General features: G+C 40.4%; 3 protein-coding genes and 2 non-coding genes across 15 annotated transcripts in view; all 5 read right to left on the bottom strand.

The window, feature by feature from the left end:
• Window positions 1-64: 64 nt before the first annotated feature.
• Window positions 65-3,401, bottom strand: rps27.1 (ribosomal protein S27). Of its 2 annotated transcripts, none has more exons than XM_031296035.1 (4): window positions 3,267-3,401; window positions 2,515-2,623; window positions 1,850-1,960; window positions 65-316 (listed from the first exon to the last, which is right to left on the bottom strand). In XM_031296035.1, the coding sequence occupies exons 1-4, from the start codon at window positions 3,270-3,272 to the stop codon at window positions 288-290; spliced, it is 255 nt and encodes an 84-aa protein (XP_031151895.1). In that variant the 5' UTR covers window positions 3,273-3,401; the 3' UTR covers window positions 65-287. The 2 variants fall into 2 exon arrangements, with proteins under 2 accessions (XP_031151895.1, XP_031151894.1); XM_031296034.1 differs by lacking the exon at window positions 3,267-3,401 and adding an exon at window positions 3,184-3,237.
• LOC116047523 lies at window positions 617-746 on the bottom strand. The gene has a single exon (XR_004104404.1). It is a non-coding gene; the product is annotated as a small nucleolar RNA SNORA35 (small nucleolar RNA).
• Window positions 2,068-2,197, bottom strand: LOC116047524. Its single transcript, XR_004104405.1, has one exon. It is a non-coding gene; the product is annotated as a small nucleolar RNA SNORA35 (small nucleolar RNA).
• A 586-nt stretch (window positions 3,402-3,987) lies between the features above and the next one.
• Window positions 3,988-11,498, bottom strand: lrrc71 (leucine rich repeat containing 71). 8 transcript variants are annotated; one of them, XR_004104369.2, is made up of 20 exons: window positions 11,171-11,495; window positions 10,276-10,314; window positions 10,061-10,195; window positions 9,379-9,477; window positions 8,479-8,574; window positions 8,203-8,278; window positions 8,031-8,105; window positions 7,805-7,873; window positions 7,517-7,676; window positions 7,345-7,428; window positions 7,130-7,204; window positions 6,352-6,456; window positions 6,170-6,233; window positions 6,001-6,074; window positions 5,857-5,883; window positions 5,670-5,778; window positions 5,195-5,286; window positions 4,901-5,031; window positions 4,546-4,649; window positions 3,988-4,418 (listed from the first exon to the last, which is right to left on the bottom strand). XR_004104369.2 is itself a non-coding variant. In XM_031296028.2 (19 exons), exons 1-18 carry the CDS (start codon window positions 11,238-11,240, stop codon window positions 4,912-4,914), a joined length of 1,569 nt encoding a protein of 522 aa, XP_031151888.1. In that variant the 5' UTR covers window positions 11,241-11,495; the 3' UTR covers window positions 3,988-4,649; window positions 4,901-4,911. The 8 variants fall into 8 exon arrangements, 6 of the variants coding, with proteins under 6 accessions (XP_031151888.1, XP_031151889.1, XP_031151890.1 ...); XR_004895280.1 differs by having other exon boundaries at window positions 4,546-5,031; XM_031296028.2 differs by having other exon boundaries at window positions 3,988-4,649.
• Window positions 11,499-12,058: 560 nt separating this feature from the next.
• ash1l (ash1 (absent, small, or homeotic)-like (Drosophila)) overlaps window positions 12,059-20,206 on the bottom strand; it is a 31,170-nt gene continuing 23,022 nt past the window's right edge. Inside the window, exons 19-27 of one of the 3 annotated variants that reach the window (XM_035992781.1) lie at window positions 19,710-19,842; window positions 18,149-18,418; window positions 17,625-17,711; window positions 17,419-17,509; window positions 16,943-17,081; window positions 16,647-16,819; window positions 16,151-16,317; window positions 15,297-15,777; window positions 12,059-14,471 (exon numbers count right to left, since the gene is read on the bottom strand). In XM_035992781.1, the coding sequence (XP_035848674.1) occupies window positions 14,380-14,471; window positions 15,297-15,777; window positions 16,151-16,317; window positions 16,647-16,819; window positions 16,943-17,081; window positions 17,419-17,509; window positions 17,625-17,711; window positions 18,149-18,418; window positions 19,710-19,842 (1,633 nt within the window). In that variant the 3' untranslated portion in view covers window positions 12,059-14,379. The remainder of the gene's footprint in view (window positions 14,472-15,296; window positions 15,778-16,150; window positions 16,318-16,646; window positions 16,820-16,942; window positions 17,082-17,418; window positions 17,510-17,624; window positions 17,712-18,148; window positions 18,419-19,709; window positions 19,843-20,206) is intronic. The other 2 variants (XM_031296024.2, XM_035992782.1) reach the window with 2 other exon arrangements.

Here is a 20,206-nt window from a genome sequence, read left to right as displayed (position 1 = left end):
CTTTTGTTTCAATGTTTCACACAGTAAAGTTTTTTTTTCCTCAACGAACCACACAAACCATTCCTTTAGCCAAAACAATATTTTATTAAGAGAGACAGGGTTGGAGGGTGGAGTTACAGCAACAACCGATCTTTCGACATGAACTGTGGAAATCCATCTGCTGTCCAGTTCGTCTTCAGGTCTTGTTTCAGATCCGACCGCTGGGTCTGCCGCCATATCGGGAGGCAGAAGGCGCTGATATCAACCGGTCCATCCCCTCCTCTCCCCTTCAGCTCCGGGGAGAACAGCTAGTGCTGCTTCCTCCTGAATGAGCACCCTGCCAGAGGAGACAATGACAGTCAGATAAAAGAGAAGCCTTACAGTACAGAAATACTGCAGGCAGTGCAGGCTGCTATTGTCATACACAGTGCTGATACAGACAAGAGTCATCATTTCCTATCATGAATGATTAGGACAACATCACCTCCCACTAAGTAGTGACGCTAGCAAATGCAACACCAAGCTCAAAAGTGGAAGCAAAACTGACAAAGAACTAATTAAGATTAAACAAGCTACACAATGCTAACTATGCCACCAGCAGTACCTGAGTTACACTACTAAGTTGCTATAAAGTAGATTATGTTCTCAGCCTTCGAAAGGGGGGAGCCAGTGGTCTAGCTCAACCCTTCTGCAAACTGAGGTCAATCTGGCACTGGAATGAGATTGGAAGACCACGATAGAGGAAGTCCAGTCACTTGGCAGTGCGGCCAACAAACTTCCAAAATGTGTCACATATGAACACAATTATTGCTGACATAATCCCTTTTTTCAGGGTCTGAAGCATTAGGCAAATGCCAACAACTACGTAAGAAAACATTACTTGTCATATTTCCTGATCATATACCTCAACACCAATATTTTAGGGCTGACTGTTGGTGCTTTCACAAAATATTTACACAATGACATTTTTGATAATCATCAGTTGGATATAATAAGTGGGTTAAGGCAAAACAAGGACCAGCTATAACAGTCTTGTAAATTCAAAAAATAAATCTGTATTGCAGTCTTTAAAAAAAACCAACAAAAGACAACACTTGTGCCATATTTGATATCCAAAAGTCTAGTCTCATGTCACAATATATAAGATATATTTCCCAGTGCTACCTGTCACACTGTCTGAGATGATAATAAATCAACGGTTCAGTAAGTAAAATTCTGTTCTCAATCTCTGCCCCTGGTCTAAGTTCTGATCATGAGCACAAAGCAGTAAGATGCATGTGTGAGGCCACTGAACAAGAGGATTGTTTTACAGAGCAACCAATTCAATACACAAAATAAGTATAATCACACAGTAATTTCACTCCTATGCAGATAAGGCAAAAGAAAACATTTTGGGCTCAAAATAACAAACCACACTCAGTTTTAAACCAATTCTTGAAAGCCCTCTATGAAATATATTTATTGTCTATGTAATAATATTTATTGTATAGTGCAGAGATTAGGGTCTGTTACAGAAAAACAATCTGTGGTCTGATTTGTAAAAGCCAATTTAAGGGCATCAAAACAGTACAGACTTATTTTTCATTCTGTTGCTGTTGAAAAGGACCCTTTCCAAATGCTTGCTACAATGAATAAAATATGGCACAAATTGGTGAGTCTACATTTTAAGTTCCAACAGGACATACCATATTTCAGCAACTTAGAAATGGTAGGCATATGGCCTGAATCGAGGAAAAACAGTAAAGTATGTATGTGATATTGTGCTGCACGAATAAACTCGACTAAAAGCTCAACTCTGTATGTTAGTAAGACCTGTGCTGCGGAGCCAGCAGTTAAACTAGTAATGTGTATATTGCAGGTTAATACTGACCCTCTGTGAGACGTGCTTTGCCTCCAGTGGGCTGACACAGGACTGTTGAACAGCCAACACACAGCACGACTGTCTGAGCGTGGCTGAACACTGTCGTGATCTTGTAGCATCCTGGAAGAAGACAGACAAAGGCACCAGTTACAACTCTGACAAAACCCAATGTTACCACTCTCAAGCTGAGGTGATGTAATACCAACTATGCCAAATGAAATGTAGATATTTGTTCTCAGCCTTCGAAAGGGGGGAGCCAGTGGTCTAGCTCAACCCTTCTGCAAACTGAGGTCAATCTGGCACTGGAATGAGATTGGAAGACCACGATAGATGAAGTCCAGTCACTTGGCAGTGCGGCCAACACACTTCAAAATGTGTCACATATGAACTTAATTCATGCACAAATAAACCCCTTTTTTCAGGGTCTGAAGCAGCAGCCAAATGCCAACAATCAGGTAAACTTAAGTCTTTTTAGAAAACGTTTCTTGTCACACTGGCTGAGATAAGACAATCAATGGTTCAGTAAGTTATTTTATGTTCTGAATAATGAGCACATAGCAGTAAAATGGATCTTAACTGAGTTAACTGATTGGCTCTTATGCACAAAGTTGTGGCATTCGGATTTTAATGTGCTGCATTGTCACCCTGTTCTTTAGTTTGTAGTAAAACTGTACCTGGACATTTCACATCCATGAAGTAAGAGTTGGGACTCTGAACAAGACGCTTCTTCTTGTGCCTCCTCTTCTCCTCATCAGGGGATGGGTGCAACAAGTCTTTTGCGAGCTGCATTTAATAAAAATAAAAAAGGGGGGAATGAACAAATAGCAAGAGAACCAAAATAAAATATAAATATCAACTCTATCTCTGTGACTAATCATTTAAAACTAACGCTACTATGAACGATAACGCACGGTTAGTCAGTTAACGTTAAATATATTACTTGGCTTTATATATTAAATGCGTTAGCATTGTTTTGTCCTGCTAAACGACCGCTACGTTAGTACATAGGCTTCTCGACTGGCCTACATGACTTGGATTAGGTAACGCAGGCTACGCGTTTATATCAATCGCGGGTGACTCTCTTAATGTTTGGGGATCAGTGGTACGTTAACCTAATCATCAACCGAGATGAAATTCCGACTATTAATGTTAGTTTTTCTGGGACATAAACCCGTGCAGATCATCTGTTGAACTGGCTCCATGTTTGCGGTGTGTGCGCAGCCATCTTGTGTCACAATGCTCTCGCAATGCAATCGAATGTGCACAATTATTTGTGTAAAACTGGAACCAAAACTCAGCGAAAGCATCTCAAACTGGCACCAGTCGAATCGCTAATTTCTTACGTAGATATTGAGCCGTTTGGAGGCTCTCCAACACTCCATTAAATGGTAAAAATTTCATTTTACAATAGCCTGTGGATACTCACTGGCATGTTGGCGAGGAAATAGCCGCTGCCGAAAAGGAGGCATCACCGGAAGCGACGGGTTGATATCGGTGGTTCCTTTGAGCACGAGCCGGACGTGACGATTTTACAGGACATGGCGGCCATACTGGTGAGGTCAAACTCCACCCCGCTGCCGCTCTCTACGTCCTGAGCATTGACTGTAATGGTCCTGAGCAAACTTATAGCTCTTTTAAAATACAATGTTTTTTTCCTAAGAAAAGTGCAAATAAGTACGAATATAGAATATTATAGCCTAACTAAGGTAAGATAAACTGTATTGATCCCACAGAGTTTACAAAAGCAAAGGGAAAAAACTGACTAAGTGATACAAATAAAACAAGATAAAAATACAAATAAAATAGAATAAAGCTATATACACTAAAATAAACTAGAATATAAACTATATGCACTACAATAACACAGAATAAAAGCAATATACACTAAATACACCTTTCACTTAAACACATATACATACATGACGAATAGTACAGGAAAGATTATTGTACCTATAGCAATACACACACGTTGTGTACCATTGCACTTAAAAAATACAAATATAATACATAAATATAATTGCACAAGATACACTCCCCAATTTTGTTATGGCAAATCACAAAATGCAATATAACACTCCCAATTATTATATGATCTCCAAGAGTCTGTGTTTATAGTATACTCTTAAATGAAAACAAACAATGAACAGTGAAACATAAAAGGTTTTTTTTCCTTTCCTTTGAAAGTGGTTTGGCACCAAAGCAGCTGCAAACGTCCTCGGTATCAGATGTAACAGAATAACCATTTCAGGATACGTTCCAATTTTTTCAAGTTTAATACAATACCAACATGCCTATATATACACTGAAACAGTTCTGTTTCAATGTAATTCTTTCTCCGGTTCATGCTTGCCATGAAGTGATCCCTTCATAGCCAAACTCTAATGTAGGAGATAGGGGACAAAATCAATAGTTCTGTGGGAGAAAAAAAAATCATCTCTACAGTTCAGATGAAGCTAACATCGGCAGCCTGAAGTAGACAAATGATGTGGGTATCTTCCAAAGTTATGCTCTTATTAGTGTGAAATGTATAATTTGTGCTACAATTCCTTTACTGTAGCTCAGCAAGGAAAAGGAAACCCTGTGGAGGGAAATACAAAGAGAGAATTTCACACGGAAAAGGCAGTAACTTTGACACAAATGCCTAAAACACCATTCAAATTTCCAAAACTGGTGCAGTCTTTGGTAGATAAATCAGTGAGTGTTACCTGTCACACTGGCTGACAACTATGAGATATGATAGCAACGGTTTATTAGGCACTTTTGGTATATGGCTGTTCTCAGTCTTTGTCCTTCAAGGTGTTAGTTCTGACTGTGAGCAAAACAAAGCAGTAAAACAGATCTGTAGGCCGGGTTCTGATTAGCGGTCCATGTCAAAGCATCTGGATTTTAATGTGCCACATTGTCCTCCTGTTCAGGCCTTCTTGTGTACCACAAGACTGCTACTGTTAGTGCTTCTATTTGTTCATCTCATGTGTTACAAAACCACAATAGAGGACAAATTATTTTTATTGTTATATACCAAATTATAAGTATACAGTTAAGTCTGTAGAAGCAGATTACTTCTCTCAGCACTATGCCCCCTGTTCCTCCTCTTCTGTCTGTTCAGAGTTGTTTTTTTCTAGTGGATCTGTGAGTGCCATCAGTTGCTTTATCTTCACATAACACTCACACTCTGGCGGGAAGCGGTTTCTCTGAAAGACAGATCAGAAATCATCATACAAACCATCTTCATATTCCTCTGCAATTGTTAATCAACACTGTAGATTTCATCAAACATGGTGGTGTATTTATGGTAAGTCACTGATACACCTGATCTAATCTCTAAGGATTGAGTCCACTGTAAGTGATACACACCTGCAGACAGAGACGCAGCAGGCCTCCTCCCTCACCCTGCATCTCTAGTGATGTCAGGAACAGAGGCAGTGACTTCTCTGTAATTCTGTTTCCTGCACAAACACACATACAACATAATGCAAACTGTAAATAATAAACCTTTCCTTTTTATTTTTTTTATATTTATGTATCTTTTTTTCTTCTTTTAACAAATGACAGTAAAAAACAGTAAAGATATTATATGTAATATATAAAAAATAAATAGTATAGAGTGTCCTAAAATCAACATCATCTGTGCTAAAAGGTCTTAAAAAGTAAACATTTGCACAATGATTTTGAGACTCACAACAAAATTGACATTCAACATTAATGACAGTTGAAAATATTCCTGCTATCAAACTTAACTGTAGCTGTGCTGGAAATACCTTGATGTGAAAGGTTTCTGGATTTGATTTTTTTTATTTCAAGCTGCGATAAACACACCAACGTTACTGACCTGCCAGGTTGAGGGAGGTGAGAGTTCTGTTTCCAGGCAGAATAAGGTCACCGTCCCTGTGCTGAACCGACTGGTCCAGCAGGGGGTTCACTTTCTCCAGCGACTCTCCCTGATGGAGGAGAAGGAGAGAAGTAAACAAGAGCATGAAAGAACATTTTTGCTCAAGAGAAAATTGCATCAAACAAACCTCATTCAGGTCAGTACTTGATGTATCCTGCAGAAGAAAAAAACAAAGTAATACAGCTGAATTAATAAAAGTACTGTACTGTGCATGTTTATATCCATGACGATGCTTGTTGGTACACAGATTCAGAAAGCATGTTTCTGGTACCTCCTGTGCAGATAGTTGTTTCTCTTTGCCGCCCTGCTTGCCACCTTTACTTTGAGACACCTTATTATCAGAAGCTGGGGGAGATATAAAGAGACAGCAATGAATAGATAAACACCCTGGCTGTCAGAGGATAATAGAACAAGTGTTTATCTGTGAAGGAAGCAATTACATTTCTTGTTAGACTTTGGGTTCTCTTTGTAGGCAGCTGGTTTCTCGTCTTTTTTGGATGTTTCCTGTAAGTTAAAAGATCTCAACATTACTTGTCATGATTTACAAACCACAGATACCATATGAGTCACACCATATTTTCACTTTTGCTGTCCATTTTACACAGCGTTTTTAGCATGTTACCTTTTTTTTGCCTTTGCTGTCCCCTTTGCTGACGCTCAGTGAAGTGCTGCTGGCCACTGAGGGAAGTTGGTCAGCAGGCTGGTCAGAATCAACCCCTAAAGATGACTACAAAAATAGAGTTTACATTTGTGTATTAGAATGTCTCATACATGTCCATGCACTTCTATACTTAATACTTAGAACCTGCTTGAAACCTTTCAAACAAGTTTTGCAGATTAATGTTAGTGAGTCCTAGTCTATATCCTTAACGTTCCACTTCCGGGATTGCTTCTTTGCCACCGGAAAATCCGCCGGATTTCACTCATTTAGGCCGGATATCCGTTGCCTTGGCATTTTAAACTCTGGTTGATTTATGAGGACTATGGTTAACCTTTTCTCAGATCTCTGCAGGGTAAATCCAGACAGCTAGCTAGACTATCTGTCCAATCTGAGTTTTCTGTTGCACGACTGAAACAACTTTTAAACGTACACACGTTCCACCAAAACAAGTTCCTTCCGAGCCTATTTTGCAGCGGCACCGCGGCTTTTCTTTGGTGCTTAGCACCGCCCAAGACGATTGTGATTGGTTTAAAGAAATGCCAATAAACCAGAGCACGTTTTCCTCCCATCCAGGAATGCTATGTGGACCAACCAGACCCTCCTTCAGCACGCTTTGGAGGAGGGTCTGGCAAAGCGAGACTAGTCAATCCTTACTTTTTGAATAATACACTTTTATTTTTAGGATTAGGATTAATTATAAGGTAGAGTTGGTATTAATATTAGACACTGCCGCACTTACAGACTGCCTTCTTTCCAGAAGCATCTTCCTCCTCTCCACAACTTCTTCATGAGTGAGAGCAAACTCACCAAGTATCTGAAAATGTAAGTGGTTAAGGGGTGGATGCTTATTAAATTACATTATATAATGCAAAAAGCAGAATATAATTTAAAACAACTTAACCACTGATTTAAATGGGTTATGTTCCAGGTTAAATCGTTAATGTAAATGGATACCGCAGCCAGATGAGCAGCTCCTGGGTCTCCAATCTGATTGTTGGACAGTGAGAGAAAGAGCAAAGCACGATTCAACCGCAGGCCCTGGGAGACAAAACAGGATGAAGACAACACCTCAGTGGTCATGAGGGGGACATACAGGGGAAAATATGTAGTCAGTTCTGGGTTATACCTGTGCGATATGTGTAGCACCTACATCACCGATAGAATTGAATGCCAGGTTGAGTGACAAGAGGTTCTTGTTAGCAGATCTGGTTGTTGAGAGAGCCAAGCCAATTAGACGAGCGTCCTCGTCTCCTATCCGGTTATTTCGCAGGGACAAGTGAGTGAGGCTGGACCAGTGAAAAACACAACATGAATCAGGCATGTTGGTGCTTCTATTTGTGTTTGTGAATGCAAATGTTTATTTTGAACAGGTTCTGTACTACTATGTGAGATATGTAACTGCTTGGTGACTCACACGCTGTCTTCAGAGAGAAGAAGGTGGTAGCTCCGCTCTGGAAGAGGGTTCCCCTCCAATTTCACAGCTCTAACATAAAACAAAGAGGAGGGGAAGCATCAGTAACCTTCTCAGTGTTTGACTGATAATGTTCAACATACTGTGGTGTAATTATGTCTGCAGCTCTACAACATTTCCGTCTACAAAACAAAGTCTCACAGTGTGGCTGACAGCAGAATCCACTCACCTCAGGTTGGAGCACAGTGATATTGTGTTCATAAGGGAGATTACCATTCGATCTGTCAGTCCCGCCTGCCAAAACCTGCAACACAGAGGACAAGATCAAACAAACAAACAAACAAGAACAAAACAGTGACAGCTGTAACCCTGTAACAAGAGTGCATCAGCTCATTACTCACTGAAGGCTCTGTAGCTTGCTCAAGGAAAGAAGCATCTTCTGTAGCACTCTGGCAATCTGCTCATTTACCTTCCATCCTGTGTATATTTGAAACAGATTATGTTGTGTTTTCTCCAACATCCAGCAGAAATACTGAATGATACCAAATACAAGTGGGGAGGGGCATTGTTGGTTGCAGAATGCTCAGGAAGTCAATTGAGAATTTAAAAAGAGAAAAGAAAGTCAAACCAGAGACAAATATAGCTGTAAATGTTTCTCTATGGTGTTTTGTTCTTACCAGAAACCTTCAGGTTCTTGGCGCTGTGGGGGTCTTCATTCTCCAGCTCCACTTGGAGGCATGGCTTAGGTGCTTTAAGGTTTGACAGGATGCTCCCTGAAGGTACAATTGTGACGATTATAAGTGAGCTGAAGCTAAAAATGATAAATTAATAAATTAATTAAAATTAAAATAAATTATTGTACATTTAGACTTTCTATATAATGATCTATACATCATACATATCTATACAGCAAAGTATATTTCCAATGTGTCAATGTACAATTTTTTTTTAAATTACTCATTCAAGTGTCTGTTAAGAAAATCCAAAATTAGATCAGATTCAAGGTACAGTCAGCTAGAATGAATATGGAATAACATCAACGTTAATTCAACTAAAGTCTACTTCATCGGTCCGGCGATTGGCATGATACTTAAATAGCTAATTTGTATGACGTCATGTTGTGTTCTTTAACCCCCCAATGTAGCACAAGTAGACTTTATATTTTACAACTATTGTTTTTTTCTTCAGCTTGTTTATAGATCTTGACACTTCCGACCGCACTTGAAGGTTACACAAACACCTGGGCAGTTTAGTGCTTGTGTTGTATTTATTTTTTTAAACTTTCCTGTGGCAGTGGTAGAGGCAGTGAGGTTTACTGTTTACTGTACGGGACTCTTACACCAGCTCAAAACGGACTGACAAGCCTGATTGCCGGTTACATGATGTTTGGACCCAACTCTCTTCCTCTTTTTTGGTATTTCTGTGTGGCTGCTGGAGTCCTCTCTCTCAAGCCTATCCTCTCTGTGTATCCTCTATCTGTGTGTTCTCCTCATCTGTCTCCTCCATGTTTGATGAGGCTGGCCTATCTTGCATGTAAAGCACCAGGAAGGACATGATGCAGAAGTACTTCCACTTACTGTAACCAGCTGCTGCTCCACTTTTTGTGATTTTTTCTAGTCTCATCTGTTTGCGGAGCCTGTCCCTCAAATTACTCCACTTTCTTTTCACCTCAGCTTCTGTTAGGAAATAATATAAATTTAACATTAAGAACATCTCTCTCTCTCTCTCTCTCTCTTACCTGTCAAGAGCAAGACGTATTGTGGAGAATGCTTTTAGGGATCATGGCCTCCCAATGGCATTTTTCTACAGGCACGTGCTAGGGATCAAGCCAGAATATGCAGAGATAATTGTGAAGGCTACACTAGTACTTCACAATCTACTCTGCAAGGATCCATTCAAGAGGGAACTACTCCCAGATGGGCTTTCCAGGGTCTACACAACACAGGGACACATAACTCAATAAGGGTAGCCATGCAAGTGAAAGAGACCTTCACTAATATTCAAAATCTAATCAAAGGATCAAAACAGCTTCCACTCTGCTACCTTCCTCTCATTATAATGACTGGTGGCAGTGTGAAAGCCACTTGAGTATGTGAACTCAGCCAGACATCAGATGCAGTGAACAAACAATTCCTGCCATTTACAAATTACCACTGGAAAATATACAATATTTTATACAGGGTAAAACAAAATAGTAGTATGTATCAGACGTGATATATAACACAGGCGTGCTATATATCAGGAGCAGCTCTTGTTTACCTCTGCCCCCTCCTTCAGTTTCAGGGGTGGAGGAGGCTGGTTGCTTGGCACTGACAGTTGGGATATTCTTCATCTTTAGAAGAGAACAAAGCCCAGGGAAGTCAATCTTCACATTGCCTGAGCACTGATATTCATCTGTGGGACAGAGAGGGTTTAAAGCACTGAACATACAACTATCATCTGTTAAAAAAAATACAGTCTGATAAATTACTTACCAAAGGTCTGAGCAGGCAGTTTTTCATTTGGAGTCGGTCCTAAAAACAACAGAAAGACCAGAGTTTATACCCACTGAGCATTTCTCATTTTTATTAACCACTTGTGAGTTACCAAGTCATACTTGTTGTGAAATAGCTTGTGATTGATAGTAGTATACATGCTGGCCCTGGGTAACAGTAGGGTCCAGTCTGCTGTGGCAATGATGCAAGTAAAGCTATTGAATGTGTGAACGCTGCAGTTGTAAAGGCATTGAAACTGACTCAAAAGAAGAAGAAAAAAAATGTTTAATTGAAATTTAAAAAAACTATTCTTAAAACGTCTTTATAAAATGTACACATGATCTCATGACATCTCATGATGAATAGACACGTAATAACGTTATTAAGATGACTTTGTTTTCATTATTTAAAAACTAGTCTATTACTTATTGGAAAGTAACAAAGTATTGCACTGAAGTACCATTTTATGCCAATTTATCATTCTGCTTAGCCTAACTACTTTTCAAAGGGACATTTTGTACTTTTTACTCCATTTTAATACAACACAAAATAACAGGGATGCCCCTGTTTGACAGGGCCTGTTAAGTCTTTTGATGACTCCTGTTTTGTACATACTAGCTAAGTAGCTAAATTGTGATTGCTGGACTTTTACTTATTATGGAGTATTTTTATAGTGTGGTATTAACTACTCTTAATACATCTTTCACAAATGCTCATTGTAAAAGCTGTGTATTTAACTAAACCTGTCAAAAAATACATCTTATAATTTACAGATTAGATTTAAAAAGCTGTTTTACAAATGACAGCTAACGTTAGCTAGCATAACAGCCCCGTCAGTGAAGGGACTGTAACGTTAACGTTGACTCCCGACCTGCTGATGAAAGACTCATCTTACCTGCATTTTTCGAGGCCTCGTCCTCAGCAGGTGCCTTGTCTGCTTTCTCTTTTTGTCTCTTTCTAGACATTGTCGTGTCTTGATGTCGAAATATAGCTAGCTAGCTAGTTAAATCATCAGATAAATTAACGTCGCTGTGGGCGTTATTGGCGTTACTACGGTAACCAACTCTCAGTCCAACCTGTGGAATTCATCGCGAGACTTTTGACAAAGCACTTGCACATGGAAGTTACAAGCACTTGTTCCTTTCGCTCTTCTTGGCATTTTTGAAAATTATCGTTGGTAAAGATAGCTTGTTGTAAGTGGCCTTTATGTTAGTAGTATTATTTAAAAGATTAACAATAATGGTAGATAGATAGATATATACTTTATTCATCCCGAGGGAAATGGTAGCCTGTCATTTAACTCATCGATGTCTAACTCCCATAATATCGCGAGTTTCCAATTGACAGTTAGGTGCCAAAACAATGAAGAAGATTGCCTGTAAAACTGTTCCATTCAGTCCAGAAACTAACAGCTGAGGATGAGATGACTCACACTTTAAATTCATGTTGATTGTTGACTGTGGTCTGAATGATAATATGATCAATCAAGTTTGTCTATTGTTTGTATTATCTAAAAAGTTCCATTCCTGCATGTTTCACTCTGCAGAGCCCACTATCTTTGGTCAAACCGAAGTTTCGTGTCTTTAACATTTCAAAGAAGATACAGTATATACATGTCATAACTCTTATTTGACCTTACTTTTAGGATATGACTATAGTTTAGCATACTTTTCTCAGATTACTCTGAATTGCATCAGTAATAAACTGAACACAGACGTTGAAAATATAGCTCAAAGAAATGTGTGAACTACTTAAGGAATATTAAAAGCACAACAACATAAAGTGTATTCACAATAATGTAGTGCTTTTTATTAAAAAACAAAAACAAAGAAAAAAAACAAATATAAAACAAAAAGTAAAAACCAACAGCATTTTTCATGACTTAAGAATCATAATTACAAACTTTTAAGGAGTGGAAGAAGTTTTTTGACAAACTGTACACATCACAAAATGTCCGCCAGTCTGCCATTTACAATGCTTGCATCTTATTTTGTGATTGTCTAAAAATAACTAAACAAAACACACAAAACACACAAATACAAGTACAAGCATCATACAATGACTGTTATCACAAAACGGAACCATTTCCTATTTGAAAGACAAAACAAAAAACAATAACATGATATTGGGCTGACAGCTTTATTTTTGTTTCTGTCGCCATTTAAAAATATCATAACATTTTTATGTTGGTTTGTTTTTTTAGTGTTCAACACTTTGCAGCAAAAAACAAGGAGTACATTTCTCCTTTAAAAGTAATATTATTAACAATATTCAGTGACAAAGATGTCGTTGCTGAGTCACTGACTTGTCCCAATGCCTTCTGTGTCCATTTGACATTCTTCTCGCTCATGCAGTACATAGATGAATTTCATTTATAGGCAACGAAAACTCAGCTTAAGTTTTTATGTCGTCAGGACAGTTACAGTGAGATTTTCTGGACATTAAAAAAATTATTTTCCTCCGAGCTTAAGTGTCTTCATTATAGTAATACAAACGGAAGAAATTATAATATTATCATTACTATAATAATCATAATACATTTAGGGCTGAGTCCTGTACAGTACAATAATAAACAAAATCATTATTTTTTAAGATATTGCTTTTGGAGACACTCCTCAAGTGTGTATATTTACATAACTTGGCACTGTACAGCTTCCCGTTCCCCTTCTCTTCCTCCGTCAGTGTCTCATTCTCATCACTTCTCTGTCAGTTAACCACACTGGGACATTGCAGGCTGTCCCTTTTTAGCAGAGGCATTTAGGGGGGGAAAAAAGAAATCTCATCAAATATCACAATTTCTTTTTAAAACATTCTCCATGGCAACCAGGAACATAGTCTAAAGACAAAAAAAGATCTTAAGTCCCTTCCCCTCCCAATATACAGTATACACCGCCCCACCCGTCTCACAGAATATAAGAAAATATGACCATCACGATACATTTTATGTTTAAGTAAGTATTGTTCTCCATAGTTTTCTTAAAACTGTTAATTGCCATCGAGCCCTTAATTTTTTTTCAAATTTTTTTTTTTAAAAAGGTATATCTTCAAGAAATCTGGCAGAGTACAGACACACAACAAGTGTGTACGCACGCACACACTCGCACACAAGGCAGTCGGAGAGCACGGCTGTGTAAGGCGTTGAAGCCGGTGTCCCCCCGAAACGCCTGATTTAGTTAAGCTGGTGAATCATGTTACTTCAAAAAAGATGGCAAAGCTGACTGCCTCGCTAGAAAATTAAAGATTAAAATTAAAACCTCAACAAGACACTTTGACTGACGAAAGCGCACACTCAATCTTCCCTCCCCCTCCCCTTACTCTAAAAACACCCCCCCCCCTAAATGAGTTACTACAGTATAACAGGAAAAAGATAAAAGACTTTTTAACTCGCTTTTTTTCAGACTGCATCATCCAATACTGTGAGAGTGTTAGTGTGTTTTCGTTATAGATACATTACACAGAGGTTCACAATATCCATGGTACCAAAAGTGCAGTTCACCACCCTCATTCTCTCTTTCTCATGAGCAGCATCTGAGCACACTGCTCAACTTACATTTCTCCTATGCCATTCTCCCCCACGGTCCTCAGCGCTGATTTTCTCTCATCTGTTATATTATGTCATTGCATCTAGGTCCCACTAGGGGGAACAATTTTCCAGCATTCACATCCCCACTGACTGAAACCATCCCTCCATCCCTATTCAGTACCACTTGTTTCATTTCTGATGCTTGGTAGGGGAATTCATCTACCCATGCCTGTACTATTCAATGCATTTAAGTGCATGGGTTATTTCTCCTATGTTCATTTAAAAAAAAAAAAAAAAACAAGAAGCAAGAAGTCTGGGACAGCTCTCTCTTCATGCTCCTTGAGAATTTTTGAAAAGCTGAAATTGCCATGGAGTCAGCGCTTCCAAACCCCCTCCACCCTCTCAGAGTAGAGATGACAGTCTTGGAAGAGGTAAACCCGGAAGAGGCCCCCAGGGATACATTGTGGTCCTTAATGGTCGGACAACCAACAATGCTGCATTTCCCTTCTTGCTGTCTCTCCATGTTCTGCCCCTTGCTCACAAAAGTGAAAGGCCATGTGCTTGACAGGCAAGTAGCAACGTTATTTTCTGCCCACGAAATCACCAAATCCGAGTGTCCGTCGCCGTAGCCGCCGCCCTGCACCCTCCTCCAGGAGATAAGTGACATCTATGGCTGAAGAACACAAAGAGAGAGGGGAGGGTGTGAGCTCATAGACCATGACATACAGGGTATTATATCAAAGGAACAGCAAAGGTAAAGGCAATGTGTCTCTTCTGTTACTGATGCATCAAGCTTCCAAGTGCTCAAACAGTCTGACAGAGTTTGCGTCCAAAAGCGTTTGCAACTCTCTGAAACCACCTATTACACTATCAGAAAGGTGTGTTCAGGTGTCAGCAAATTCTATCTATCCTTTGCAAGAGTCATTCCAAGTTTTGGTATCCTCCTTAATTGTTGTTCTTTCTTGTATTCCATAAATAAAAAGTCAAACTGATTGGTTTCTTTTTCATGCTTTATCATAGCTCATGACTGTTGCACGTCCCCGACCGGGACTCCCGGTGTCTTCGAGTGAAATACAGCCAAACTTCAGACCGTTTAGCTTTAAGATTTTTAACCGTGTTTAAGCAAGCTATTAGCGGCAAGTTAACGTTACCTGCTGCCAAGTGTAGAGCGAACTAGCGTCACAAGCAGTGATGCATGAAGTGGTATTGGATGCGGTATCGGAATAGTTTAATGAGTACGAGTACATGAGCACAGTATCAGACCCAATACTGGTATTGTATCTGTGCATCCCTAATGACTTTAACAAAAATATGACTAAAAGCTAAATCTGAGCAGCAGATTTTGCTTCCTCTTTATCCCCCACTCCATCTAACGGAGAGTTTTTTGCCCCAACTTTGAACTTCACCATTCGGAAATAGTGTAAGAAATGTGTTATCCAAAATGTTTAAATGATGCAAGTAATCAGAAACTTTAACCCTAATTTATCTGTTGACCTACCCCCCTGCTTTGTTCCCGGTCCCTCACCATTCTTGTTGGGAGTTCTGTGCAGCAGATCCAGCAGAATTTTGTTGAGGCGTTCCCTCTGGGCCTCCCTCCTGCCCAGCACAGGGTGGTGCAGCGGTGAAGAGGCAGAGGACGACGGGAGTTCGAGCATCTCTCCTATCCTCTCTGCGGAACTGTCCTCCAGCTCCTTGCGCTCCTCAGACTCCTGCCCTTCCTCTTCCTCCTCGTCTTCATCCTCGTCTCCCTCCTCTTCTCGTTCCGCTCTTCTGACCTTGGCTGAAAGAAGTTCAGGATCGTCCGGATTCATGTCCATGTCGTCCTCCTCTCCTCTCCCGTCTTCAGCCTCAGGTGGGAAGTCATCGCCCCGGTCGCAGGAGGAGACGTCGTCCTCGCAGCCTCCAGCTCCTTTGGGTCGTTCGCTCTTCCAGGCAGAACGGCCCCCGTTCCTCTTGTAGTTGTCAGGAACATAGTGAGGCTGCAAAAATTTCACAATCAGACCCGGGTCAAACAGCGTTTGCAAATACTAATCACGGTTTGATCTAGCGGACTCAGGTGGTTAGGGTTTGCAAATGGACAATAAAATTTGTGCAACACAGTTTAGAAATAACTAAAGGAGTTCTGCAAACTATGTGGTAAGCAGGTGCGGTTTCTCTCATTTTATGCTGGTTAGGCCCATGATCACATGTGTGATTGTGCTGCACAAACACTGAGCACAACAAGGTGCCAAGGCAAAATGTGCCCTGGGCTGTTATATTACCTCCACTCTTAAAATATCTTTTGGTGTCTATAAATTAGTAATAGATCCCAGTACAACAGCCCCACCCTGTCACAACCTCCATCACTCTCACCGAGAAGTCTCTTTTGGGTGCGAGCCGCTTGGGGAAGTGGTTGAAGGCATATGGCTTGGTGCAGACTGGGTAGCGGTTACGATGGATCTTGTAGAACAGGTGAGCCGACTTGTCCAAGCGGTAATCACAGATGTACACATCCTGCTCTTTTACACTCTTCGGTCGTCCTGAGGGAATGAACACACTTTAGATGAGCCAGGAACTGCTGTAATTTATGTCATTATAAAATATTTGTTCAGGTATATTTTTGTTAAAGCCTGTCTGAGGTCAGAGCTAAGCCATAATGGGATTGTTAACCTCCATTTATGAGCACCGTGCTGCTTCATATTTACACACACACCTGAGACAAGCACATCGCATTTTTTACAGTTCACTGAATATCACTCAAGCAACGAGGTAACCTCAGAAGTAGTTGTTGAAAGAATTACTAATTCAATTTGAAAAAAAACTCCATTCAAACCAGCGTATGATTTTGCATGAGTGTGTTCCCCCTCACCCTTGCAGTAAGTGTAGAGATCAAGGACGCAGCAGGTTGCCACCACTGCTTCCAGGGGGATGATCTCGTAGAGCGGCATGCGGAACAACTCATTCTGGTAGAACCGCCGTGATGGAGAATGATGCGTCTCATGAGGACGGAAGTAGTGGTGGCCAAAGGCAAACCTCTCACCCCTTTAGAGTTTGAGTGGATACAGAAAAGGCCAGCACATTAGCACTATAATATTCAAGAAACATGTAACCATTCTCACTTGCAGGTATCTACAGTGTTCAAAATACTACATCTGATTAACTTACTTTTCATTCTTCCAGAGTTTCTCAATTCGGAAGATGTCGAGTTTGTCTCGGTTGACGTGAGACAAGAGACGGTAAGACTGTCTGACAGGCTGGCCCTCAGGCGTGCGTCTGCTGTCTCTCATCAGATACACACAGTCACCTGCACACAAGACAGACACTGACATTTGACATCTGACTGTCTGATATGCTGAAATTTAACAAGAAATTGACTCCTTGATACAAAAGTTAGCTGAAAGGTTGAGTATCACATCTCTGTTCAGTAACTTATTTTTTTTTTCGAATTTCTGAGAGGATCTAATTTTGGCAGGTCAATGGTGATGTTAGGTTGCCCCGATGTACACTTGTACATCACAGCAACAAAATGAGAAGTTAAACCACTGGAGATAAGCAAAAACTAAATTTTTAAGGGGCTCTAAAAGTACAAGAGACTGGACCTTTCCAAGCATTCGTGAGCTCATGACTGCTGAATTATATACCTTGATGTAGCAGCAGTTCATCTCGAAGGAGGCAGATGTAGTAAACAGAGCCAGCCTGGGCGTAGCTAGGCTGTGGTATCATGGGAACTTCCTGTAACAACAATAACATATATGGGTGAGATCAGATGGAAGAGGTTGGTGATACTTGAGGCCCAGACAGGAACTAAGATTCAGCATTCATGGCTGTTTCAAGGGGATAGACGTACGTTGTCTACAGGCCGAGGGTCACATTGCTCGCACAGGTAGTGCTCCACCTCGGTCTCCAGCCGCATGCAGTCAAAGTGCTGCCACACCTGGAGTGACAAAAACAATTGTTGAATCACATGAAAGCAAAAAATGGATAGTTGAATCAATTACTCTCCAGCTGGTTTCGACAGTGGCTCGCTCTTAAAAAAAACAGTGATGTTTTGAGTCTGTATTACGAAGAAAGACAAACACATTTGTAACAATCTCCTTGATTCCCAACTGTGGTAGTTTGTATTTGTAATTTATTTTCTAAAAATAACAGAAAATATACACAGGAGGACTGAATGCACACTCCTTAGAAGGAGTAGGACTAAAAGTAGTTAGGTGAAGTCTCAAGACAACGCACTCACTAGAACAGGTGTAACCGATCAGCCAGTGAGACTAAAAGAAATTATGGAAAATCCATCTTTCTTTCTATGCTAATATAAATATAGATTGTTTTACCCACTTCATTCAATTATACGTTTGACACTTTGCTTCTTACCATGCACTTTTCACACTGGATCATCAGGCCTTCGTCCTTGTACATTCCACAGATGCAACGGATGACGTCGTCGTCCTTGTCGTGGGACCCCGGTCCTCCTCCCTGATGGTGGCCATTGTCACGCTCCAGCGAATCCGAGCTGTCGGCCTCGCTGGCAGTCTCGCCCACGATCTCATCAATCTGGACAGCAGCTTCATGACGAGCGCTGTAGTAGGCTTTCCGCAGCCGACACACGTCTCTGCCGACCGATGACTTTCTCCCGTAATATTTCTGGTGGGAGAACAACACAGTTGTAAATTAAGCTTTATTTATTTATTTTTGGCAAAAACAATAAATTTACAGGAAGTCATCTTTGTGAATCTGTGTGTTCTGACGTTCGGCACAAGGACAACTCCTCCTTACAAACAGCATAAAGAGATGACATAAATCATTTATAAAGGCAGAAGAATCCACATTTGATCCCAGCATTATACCCTCATCACTCACGTCTCTCAGAGAGCTGACCTACGGGCAGGTCTACGGGCAATTTACTGCAGAACAACGGTCAATGACACAAAAAAACATTCAAAACTTTCAGCTGCCAAAATTTTACAGACAACACTACACTCAACAGCTCTCAATGTAATAATAGACCGCATTCCCCTCACACTTTTTTCAGTCTGGCAAACAGGGTCTTGGGACCAAAGGGTGAATCTAATTTAGACGTCTACTTCAGACTTCTCTGACTGGAAGAGTAAGCTCCTCTGAGAGGTTTCAAGTGGCACTTGTTTAAACTGCTAAGCTATACAGATGTTAATCAAATGGGCCTGCAATGTGTACGCAGAGGATCAGCAGTCATGCAGTTATATCCCATTTGGGAGGTGTTTGTGTGCGAGACAGAAAGAAAGAAATTAACTTAGTGAGTAGGAGGAAGAATGTGTTAGAGCTGCACAGTAACAGCTTGAATGATCATTTTGATGAGGCTTTTTGATATTGATCGGGCTCTAAGAGAGACTCACAAGTGTTGCTGTGATACGTTTTTTTACAGTAAATGATGAAGACCGGATGCTGCTGCAGTCTTTATGCAATTGCCATAATGTATTGTTGAAATACATCTGATAGGTAGAGAAGATCTAAACATCGATTAAGCATTTAGTTTTATGATAATTTCCAAATGATGACTCTCTTGGCAGTGGGTTTATCCTTCAGCCTTCAGCACCATCTAATAGGGCATTTCCACTGTAGGAACATTCTCAGGGGACCAAGATCCTTTTGAAGAACTCAGAATCTAAACCTGAACTTTGACCAGAGGAACCAAAGACTAAATGTAGTTTCTGTAAGATAGATCCAAGTGTAAACAAGTCCTTTTTTAGAGTACTCTTTGGTGGTTCCGGAACCATCAAAGCAGGAAGCACTGTGTGTATTTCAGTTTTGTTGACTATTGAAGTTCATCCTTTCAAATACTTAGTTCTTCTCCCAGCAATTGTGTTGCTTAACTGACAGAACTGTGACATTATTTATGCAAACAGACACAAATAGTAGGGGACCATAAATTTAAGGAACTGTTGGGACACCTGCTTACCTCAGCATTGCGGAACACTTTGAGCATGTCTGTGTCGAACGCTTCAACGGTCTTGTAGTGGCCGGTGAGGATTTGCTTCTCGATGGTGCTCAGGTCCAGAGGGTCAGACACCTTCTCATAGTACTGGCTGTTCCTGAAGGCACAACAAATCCAGCAGGATTAGTCTCTGCAAATCTGGTTTGAAAACATTCAAAACTTGTTAAGTCTGAGCATGAGCATCCCCAAAAACAACAATATTTAAAAACATTTGGTGCTTACAAATCCTTGAGTCTATAGAGATTTTAAGGACGGCCCAGTGGCGGCCGACTATGACAGTGTAAGTACCATGTAGACAAAGAAAAATTATGAGCTGCTATTGTTTTGACACAAAGTGATTACTATCAATACTGGAAAAAGAATCAAAGCCCAGGCTGTCACGGCTGAAATGTGTGGCACAAGATAAAACTGTTACACTATTTGGGTGCTGCACACTGATAGACCAGATAACACTGCTGTCT

This window comes from Sander lucioperca, chromosome 16 (assembly GCF_008315115.2).
Source record: "Sander lucioperca isolate FBNREF2018 chromosome 16, SLUC_FBN_1.2, whole genome shotgun sequence".
NCBI classification, from domain to species: domain Eukaryota; kingdom Metazoa; phylum Chordata; class Actinopteri; order Perciformes; family Percidae; genus Sander; species Sander lucioperca.
This window is presented reverse-complemented; position numbering and strand designations above follow the sequence as displayed.

Bases quoted from the DNA above. Each gene is read 5' to 3' on its own strand.
- rps27.1 (XM_031296034.1), bottom strand. From the start codon at position 3,222: ATGGAGTGTTGGAGAGCCTCCAAACGGCTCAATATCTAC. The intron at 1,961-2,514 runs GTACAGTTTTAC...GTCTTCTTCCAG, and splicing joins CATGGATGTGAAATGTCCAG to GATGCTACAAGATCACGACA. The intron at 317-1,849 runs GTCAGTATTAAC...CTCCTCTGGCAG, and splicing joins CAAAGCACGTCTCACAGAGG to GGTGCTCATTCAGGAGGAAG.
- lrrc71 (XM_031296027.2), bottom strand. From the start codon at position 11,240: ATGTCTAGAAAGAGACAAAAAGAGAAAGCAGACAAGGCACCTGCTGAG. The intron at 8,279-8,478 runs GTAAGAACAAAA...AAATATACACAG, and splicing joins CAAGAACCTGAAGGTTTCTG to GATGGAAGGTAAATGAGCAG. The intron at 7,429-7,516 runs GTATAACCCAGA...TTTGTCTCCCAG, and splicing joins GTGCTACACATATCGCACAG to GGCCTGCGGTTGAATCGTGC.